At 40.1% G+C, this 8,591-nt stretch overlaps 2 protein-coding genes across 2 annotated transcripts in view; one reads left to right on the forward strand and one right to left on the reverse strand.

Annotated features, from left to right (window-relative positions):
• The window catches only part of UBR7 (ubiquitin protein ligase E3 component n-recognin 7 (putative)), a 16,753-nt gene extending 11,453 nt beyond the window's left edge, over positions 1–5,300 (reverse strand). The window contains exons 1-4 of the mRNA XM_012655221.1: positions 4,948–5,300; positions 2,746–2,879; positions 1,633–1,693; positions 622–752 (exon numbers count right to left, since the gene is read on the reverse strand). Coding sequence (XP_012510675.1) covers positions 622–752; positions 1,633–1,693; positions 2,746–2,879; positions 4,948–5,097 — 476 coding nt within the window. The 5' untranslated portion in view covers positions 5,098–5,300. The remainder of the gene's footprint in view (positions 1–621; positions 753–1,632; positions 1,694–2,745; positions 2,880–4,947) is intronic.
• LOC105819057 (chromosome unknown open reading frame, human C14orf142) lies at positions 5,276–7,908 on the forward strand. Its single transcript, XM_012655220.1, has 2 exons — positions 5,276–5,560; positions 7,655–7,908. The coding sequence occupies exons 1-2, from the start codon at positions 5,353–5,355 to the stop codon at positions 7,747–7,749; spliced, it is 303 nt and encodes a 100-aa protein (XP_012510674.1). The 5' UTR covers positions 5,276–5,352; the 3' UTR covers positions 7,750–7,908.
• The last annotated feature ends 683 nt before the right edge of the window (positions 7,909–8,591 follow it).

Below are 8,591 nucleotides of genomic sequence, written 5' to 3' on the forward strand. Positions count from 1 at the left end.
CACAGACTATGATTTTCCTTTTATTCTCAGGTTTTCATATCTACTAATACGTACACACACACACACACACACACACACACACACACACACACACACAAAGCAGTTTTATTCTCTTTTCTGCCCTTATACTGGTAAGTGAGAAAAGCCAGCTGCAGAAGTGAATGTACAGAATTTTCACTTTCATTAAAAGAAAGGAAACTACACATTAAAACACACAGTCGATTACTTTTATGTGCAATGAAAAAGGCCTAAAATTATACACACCAAAAAGTGTTAACAATGGTTATGCCTGGAAAGTAATAAGTGCAGCAGTACAGAGGAACTCTTTTCGAATTCTGCATACATTTCTAATGGAAAGTTTTTTCCCCAATATGATCTGCAGGAGGTACTTGAAATTTTTCAGGGGATGTAGTTTGTAAATCCCATTTCTTTCCTTCAAGGGAGGCAAGAAGCAGAAGGTCATTTCTTAGTAAGTGTTTAGGGGGTGGGGTAGGCAGACAGGAAAGAGGGAGAAGGAAAGAAGTTGTGGCCTTGGCAAGGGCCTCTTCAATATTTCATTCTTATGATATAAGAATGAGAGGAATAGGCTGAAGAGTCAAGGCTAAAGGCTAGAGATCACACATACAATCCCAGGTTTTAAACTCCGATTCTCTTACCTCGTCTTCAGGATCAGGATAGGGTCTCTTGCAAACACAATACAATCCAAAAAAGTTGTCATTGTACTTATTGCCAGAATTTACCTTTGCTTTGTCCTGAAATATAATATTGATTTCAATATATAATGTGGTCTAATTTTAACTGTAATTTCATACATCATAAAATTTCTGCATTCAATAAATTTTTACACTAAGTATTTTCTCCCTAGAAGCTGGTCTTTAATTTTCAAAGTATGAAGAAAAAAAATTTACTCCTATTAAAGGGATACTTTTTCCAGGATACAAAAAACTAAAATTTATTTTTTGTAGCAATTAGAGGAAATTAAATATATCCATTCAATAAAATGGAGATAAAAGTTAACCATAAATATTAATTATCAAACTATGTGAACTGATACTGGCTTGGAATTTCAAAGTACTTCTTTACAAACAGCTGTGAGAACCAAGACCCCCAGGTTACTAGACAGCAAAAAGTTGTTCAAAACTAACCTTCAAAAGAAGGGGAAAGGATGACAGCTTTAGCAACTATGTTTGAACAATGTAACATTTCTTTCTCTTTTATTTCTGTTATTTCACTAAAAGTTATTGTATAAGCATAGTTTTTATTAGCTAAAAAGCTGTGAAAAAGTCCTGTGCATTTGTAGCCCACATTCATTATTACCAAGTTTTATTTATTCAGTTTTGAATCATATCCTTTGTTTTAAAAGCCTCAGCAAATAAGCACAACCACATAATTAAACCTGAATCACTTTAAAAAACATTTTCCCCCAAACCTTTCATATTAACTACAATCTATAGTACAGGCTCTGAAAGGGATATTTCGTTTTTCCGACAAAAGAAAAAAAAAGAAATATCTTCCATCTGCAAAGAATAAGAACTTCTCTTTCGGAAAATACAGGTATTTGTTTTTTACTCACTCTGGAAAATATCAACCTCATCTCTTTTAAATACATTTATAGTTATAGTGCTTACTTACAGGAAATAATTTGCATTCCAAATTTTTAAACTTGCTGTTTCCACAATCGCAACGAAAATTTCTGAAAAAAGGAGGAAAAGCCACTTTTAAATCTAATGAAATGCTCTTTAAACTCAAATCATAGCCTCTTCCTTTTTCAACTCATTTCTAGAATTGAAAAAGTAGCTTTGGTTGCTGTTCATGTATCCAATTTGGAATTTCTTCAAGCATATAACAATAAAAGATTTTTACAATTCTGGAAATTAATATGCATAAAGTCAAATATCTATGTTATAAACACACAAACACACAAGTAAAATAATGGCAGAGGATGAGTAGTGAGTTTGTACCATAATTACATTTTAAAAGGCCCTATGGAAAAACTATTCTCTCCAGTTATAGTATATAAAATAATTACATTAAATTTCATGGCTGGGGCTGGGCACGGTGGCTCACGCCTGCAATCCTAGCACTCTGGGAGGCCAAGGCGGGTGGATTGTTTGAGCTCGAGAGTTTGAGACCACCCTGAGCAAGAGTGAGACCCCATCTCTACTAAAAACATCAAAAGGAATTAACTGGACAACTGAAAATATATAGAAAAAATTAGCTGGGCATGGTAGCACATGCCTGTAGTCCCAGCTACTCGGGAGGCTGAGGCAGGAAGATCACTTGAGCCCAGGAGTTTGAGGTTGCTGTGAGTAAGGCTGACGCCACGGCACTCTAGCTCGGGCAACAGAGTGAGATTCCGTCTCAAAAATAAATAAATAAATAAATAATAAATTCCATGGCTGGGTGTGGTGGCTCATGCCTTTAATCCCAGCCATCCCTTTGGAAAGACCAAGGCAGGAAGATTGCTTGAGCCCAGGAGTTCAAGACCAGCCTGGGCAACATAGTAAGACCCTGTCTCTACAAAAAATTTTCAAAATTAGCCAGGCATGGTGTCATGTGCCCATAGTTCTAGCTACTTGGGAGAGTGAGACAGGAGGATCACTCAAGCTCAGGACTTCAAGGCTACAGTGAGCTATGATCACACCACTGCACTTCAGCCTGGGCAACAGAGCGAGATCCCATTTCTTAAAAAAAAAAAAAAATCACTAATATACAACTACTTTGAATGAAAAAAAGCATGTTTACCTTTTTGTGTAGAGCTCAAATAGTTTATGACTTCCATGACATTCATAACTGCAAGCTAGACAAATTCCTGCTGGTTCTTCTCCCTCTGGGGTGCAGGTACTACAGGCATATAGTGCTTGTCTCTTTACTGAGCCCTAAAAGACAGCCCCAAAATGGAAAAGAGAGAATAAATTAATGAAACAGCAGAGTTATTTAATACCCATACTACGATCTGAAAAATAATTAAAAGCAGATTATCTGTGGTCAAGATCTTTCTGTAAAAGTCATTAAGCCTATTCAAAAAGTATAAACTTGAGAGGAGGAAGGCAGCGGGTGAAAAAAAAAATGAAAAAAAAAAAAGTATAAACTTAAGATACACAGATACTGGCAGGGGAAAAAGAAAAAGAAAAAAGGTATAAACAACAGAGTACTAAAATACTGTTGAAAGTTTCATATCTATACTGGCACTTGTTTTCATACTATTTTTTCTTAAAGTGAAAGGAAGTTTAAATTTGTCAATCAGCTATGAGTTTGTCTGCTTAATCATTTTAACATATGAAAATGTAGGAGAATGTGTATAGATTTATGTAAGTAATACATTTTAATTTTGGAAAATGTTTATAAATCGAGCAAAGAGAAAATCAATATGTGAAAAGACTCTCTTTGATTTTTAGATGCATGCTGAAGTATTTAGAGCTGCGTTGTCATCATGTCTGCAATATTTTCAAATAGTTCAAAATTTAATAAAAGCAAAATGTATTATATAGAGGAGAGAGAGAAAACAAATGAGGCAAAATGTTAAAAAAGTAAATACATGTAAAAGATATACAGGTGTTCATAATACTATTCTTTCAACTTAGCCATAGATTTTAAATGTATCAAAATGAAAAGCTGAAGGAAAAACAGGCAAAACTTCTAGAAATCTTGATAATGGTTACTCTACTATAGGAAGGAGGTTGACACACAGGGAGGCTTTTGGGATACCAGTAATGTTCTATTTCTTCATCTGGGTGGTGGGTATATGCATGTGTTCACTTTTTTCCCAAGCCCCAAGCTGTACACATGATCTATGCAAACTTCCATGTTTCACTGAAAAAAAGTAAATTTAAGGAAGTCCATTTTATAAAGCTAACTATATTTCAAAAATAGCTTAAATATAGACAGGCCTACTTCTTCTTCTTCTTCTTTTTTTAAGGGAAACAGGGAAAAGGTGTTTTAGTGGTGACCAAAGGTTTAAAATACCAGCCAACATCTGGGACTATTTCTGGATACCAAGTTTATTCAATAATCTAACCACTTTGTAGGTTAAACTAACGTGATCAACAACGACAACTGGTTATTATGATCTCAGTTCATACCACATAATGAATGCCAAGTCTCTCCCCTCATGCCCCAGTGTTCCACTCCATCCCCCTGCCTAAGAAAACCTTCTCCCTCCTACCAATCAACCCTTGTTAGTTTTCTTCCTGCCCACCTTTCTCCATTTTTGTACTTAGAAATACAGGATGAGTCACCAAACACTACATCACACCCCCTCAAACCCTCGTTCACTACATCTTCCAAATGCCAAACAGAACATTTTCTCCTCTCCTCCCCTCCCTCGCCAGAGCTACCTGCTGTTCTGTTCCCGTCTGTTTCCAGAGGAGGGGGGACAGATTTCATATAGACATGGTACTTGCTTCGTTTTGCAAAAAATAAAAAAGTACTAGCCAGCACTTCTCAAACTAAAATTGCAGATAAATTCGTAATCAAGGAGCCCACTCCACACGGGGAGAATTTCAAATCCAGAGCTCTTTCATTTGACTCTACCTTGACTCTCCTATTCGGTCCCTAATAAATACACACTCTTAGGATGGGAAAAGTAGGGGCAGAGATATCTGGATTTGACAAGTCATGGGGATGGTTTCGTGAAAAGCAGCGGGGACACCAAGAAGAGACTGGAGAGGAAGGACAGAGCAGCTGCTCCAGGGCCAAATCCTCAAAAGGCGGAACAGAGAGTGAGGGAGGAGAGAGGCCCCTTGCCAGACACAGGTTGAAGAAGGGGGCCCAGAAGACTAAGGATCAAAGGGCAGCTGGGCTTAGGATGAGGAAGGCCAGGACGAACGGCGGCCCGGGACTACCACCTGGGGAACTACTGCGGCAGATGGGAACAGGGAAAGCCCGGCCAGGAACAGGAGGTTCTGCTGGAGCTAGGGGGAGACGAGGCCCGGGCCGCGCGCCCACCTGCGAGTAGGAGCACTTCTCGGAGTCGCTGCCGCCCAGGACGGCACACGCCTCATTCTCCAGCTCTTCGTCCTCCTCAAGGACATCGACCAACGATACCACTGGCTCCAGCTCCGACTGCCGCCCAGTAGACCCCTCAGCTCCAGCCATCCCCAACTGTCACCCAGACCACGGTTCTACCCTGGCGGAGGCGGGAAAAGCAGCCGCGAGGGGCGTAGCCGGAGGAGGCGGAGGCCTGAGTGCCATGAACCAATCCCAAAGAAGGAAAGCAAAGGAAGGGGGCGGAGCGACTTCCGACGAGCGGAAGTCACTCCTCTCCCCTCTCCCGCCTGTGCCGGCGGCGGGCTACTTTCCGCTTCCGGGTAGCGCTTCTCTCTGGCGCGCTCTTGAAGCTAAGCGGTCGCCATGGAGCTGTTGGGAGAGTACGTCGGGGAGGATGGGCAGCAGCAGCGGCTGCGGGTGTCCTGTGAGGCACCGGGTGACGCCGACCCTTTACAGGGCCTGTTGTCGGGAGTGGCCCAGATGAGGGAGCTGGTAACCGAACTCTTCGGCCCCCTGGTACAGCAGGAAGCGCAGCACCGGCTGGCGGCGGCTCCGGACGAGGCCTTGGACGGTGAGCTCTGAGGACAGTGCTGGAGCGACAGGAGGGCGGGGCGGGGCGGGGCGCCAAGGGGAAATCTGCTTCGGGAACCGGTGTAAAGTGGCAGACTTGGAGAAAGTGAGCGTAAGGGGAAGAAGAATTGCATCTAAAAAGTATTGGCACTCACCGTCATGTTTATCCGGGCTGCTTCTCTCGGGCATTTTCACAACTCATTTATATCACAAAAAACGTGCTGAAGGCCTACTGCTCTGTGCCAGGCACTGGGCTGAGCTCTGAAGAAAGAATGAGATGAATGCGACTCAGTTCCTGTCGTAGTGGAACACAAGGGGATTAGACAGGCAAACACTTATTAAAAGAGTGAAAATGTGATTCTGTGGCCCTCTGTAGCTATTGCAAACAGAGAGAACGCAGGAAGCCTTCATAGAGGGTATAACTCTTGAGCTGGGTTTTGAAGGATGAAAAGGAGTTTTATCAAGCGAGAAATTACAAACACGTTTGGAAGAGTGCAATTTGTCGCAGAAGGTGGGGTGGGGAGGGGAACCTGCGGCCTTCTGATTTTAAGACTGTTCTTTTTTAAGCACCAAAGGAAACAAGAAAAGCTTCCTCTTTCTCTGCTGCACCCCTTTTAATAAAAGGATTTGTTCTGTAAAATTTGGATTCAATCGAAAGGGCGCACTTAAGGACCTAGAAGGCCACATTTTGCCTTAAGGGTGCAGGTTCCCCACCCCTTTGACTTTCCTTTCCATCCTGAGAATTAGATCTTGATGATGTGGATGTTGGCTATCATCAAAAAGAACAATCAATAACAAGTATTGGCTAGAATGTGAAGAAATTGGAGACCTTGTACATTGTTGGTGGAAGTGTAAAATGGTGTGCCCACTTTGAAAAAGTTTGGTAGTTCCTCAGAAAGTTAACATAAAGTTACCATATGACCCAGCAGTTCTCCACTGCTAGTCCTCCCAAGAGAATTGGAAACATGTTCACACACAAAAAACTTATACATGAATGTTCATAGCAGCATTATTCAGAATAGCTAAAAAGTGGAAAAAACACAAATATCCATCAACTGATGTGTGAGTAAACAAAATGTGATATATCCATACAATGGAATATTATTTAACAATAAAAAGGAATGAAGTATTGGTACAAGCTACAACATGAATACACCTTGAAAACATTATGCTAAGTGAAAGAAGCCAGACACGAAGGGGGTACCTGTTATATGATTTCATTTATGTGAATGTGCAGAATAGGCAAATCCATAGAGATAGAAAATAGATTACTTCCCTGGGCACAGTGCACACCTATAGTCCCAGCTACTCAGAGGGTCCAGTGGGAAGATTGTTGTAGAGCAGGAGTTGGAGTCCAGCCTGGGCAACAGAGCAAGACCCCGTCTCTAAAAAAATTTTTTTTTTTGAAAAAGAAAAGGCCGGGCAGGCGAGGTGACTGATGCCTATAATCCTAGCACTCTGGGAGGCCAAGGTGTGGGAGAATCGCTTGAGCTCAGGAGTTAGAGACCAGCCTGAACAAGAGCAAGACCCCCATCTCTACTAAAAATAGAAAAAATTAGCCGGCGTGGTGGTGCATGCCTGTAGTCCCAGCTACTTGGGAGGCTGAGGCAGGAGGATTGCTTGAGCCCAGGAATTTGAGATTGCAGTGAGCCACGATGACACCACTGCACTCTAGCCAGGGTGACAGAACTAGACTCCATCTCCAAAAAAATAAAAAATAAATAAAAATAAAAAAGGAAACTAGATTAGTGGTTGTCAAGAGGAATGACTGCTAATGGATACAGTGTGTTTTGGAGTGATAGAAGTGTTCTAGAATTGGATAATGGTGATAATTGCACAAGCTACTGGATATACTAAAACCCCCTAACCTGTACACTTTAAAAGAGTGAATTTTGTGGTAAATGAATTAATACCTCCAAAAAAGAAAATTATAGAAAAGAAACATTTTAAACACTGAAATTCTCAAAATCTTTTTGATCTAAAATATGCATGGTTTTATTAATCCCTAGATTGAAATGGTCTCATTATCAACCATTTTAGCTATCTGTATTTCTTTCAACCACTAAACATATACAACAAATATTTATTTTAAAAGGTGATGATGAAGATGATGCAGAAGATGAAAATAACATTGATAACAGACCTAACTCAGATGGACCATCTGCAAAACGGCCAAAACCACCATCTTAACAGTAGCCTTACGAAATTTTAAAGACTGCTACTATATCCTAATTATCACACACTGACATTTAAGGAAGACTTGTGCTCTAATTTGAGACAACTTTGTCAAAAAGAAAATGGTTTCTTCTGTTTCTAGCAAAGAAAGATAATAAACGTTTAGAAATGAAATTTGTTTTCTTGAATGAGAAATAAATTTCAGGCCATGGAAATAAAATAGAACATTTCATAATGTATAATATCCTCTAAGTTGGCAACTGAATTTTTATCATTGTTTTTTCTATATTGAAAATAACCCTTGAATTAAATTGTGTGGTGTCTGCATCTTTTAGCTTCTGCTTCTGTTAAAAGAGTGCATATCATATTTCATAGGCAATAACATTTCAAAGAACTGACATGAGCAAGGTGAAAATTGGGTATTAAATGTAAAAATGTCAGTTCTTTGTGAGTAGAAGGAAAATAAGGGAATAAAAACACTAAAAAGAAAGGAGAATCCTTGTGAGAGACCCAAGAAACCCTTGAATTCACAACCACACCCAATATACAAACATCCAGAGAAGATGCCACTCAAGGAATGTGCATTAATTTTCTGATTTATCTTGTACCTTAAGAGAGCCAGATAGGGTGTGTTTTTGTGCTGTGATATGGTATATATACAAGTAAAAATATAAGACCTTAAGTAAATAATCCGTGTTGACTGTAACTTAGATATTTCTTTTTCTCCTGTAGCCATACTTTGATTTGCTTAACAAAGGACTTTAATTCTTTCAAAAATATATATTCCTGGCCGGGCGCGGTGGCTCACGCCTGTAATCCTAGCTCTCTGGGAGGCTCTCTGTTTGAGCTCAGGAGTT

The sequence above is a fragment of the Propithecus coquereli genome, unplaced genomic scaffold, assembly GCF_000956105.1.
Source record: "Propithecus coquereli isolate 6110/MARCELLA unplaced genomic scaffold, Pcoq_1.0 Scaffold468, whole genome shotgun sequence".
Taxonomy (NCBI): domain Eukaryota; kingdom Metazoa; phylum Chordata; class Mammalia; order Primates; family Indriidae; genus Propithecus; species Propithecus coquereli.

Excerpts from the sequence above, each read along its gene's own strand:
- LOC105819057 (XM_012655220.1), top strand. The coding sequence starts at position 5,353 with ATGGAGCTGTTGGGAGAGTACGTCGGGGAGGATGGGCAGCAGCAGCGG. Across the intron at positions 5,561-7,654 it reads TCCGGACGAGGCCTTGGACG|GTGATGATGAAGATGATGCA; the intron begins GTGAGCTCTGAG and ends TTATTTTAAAAG.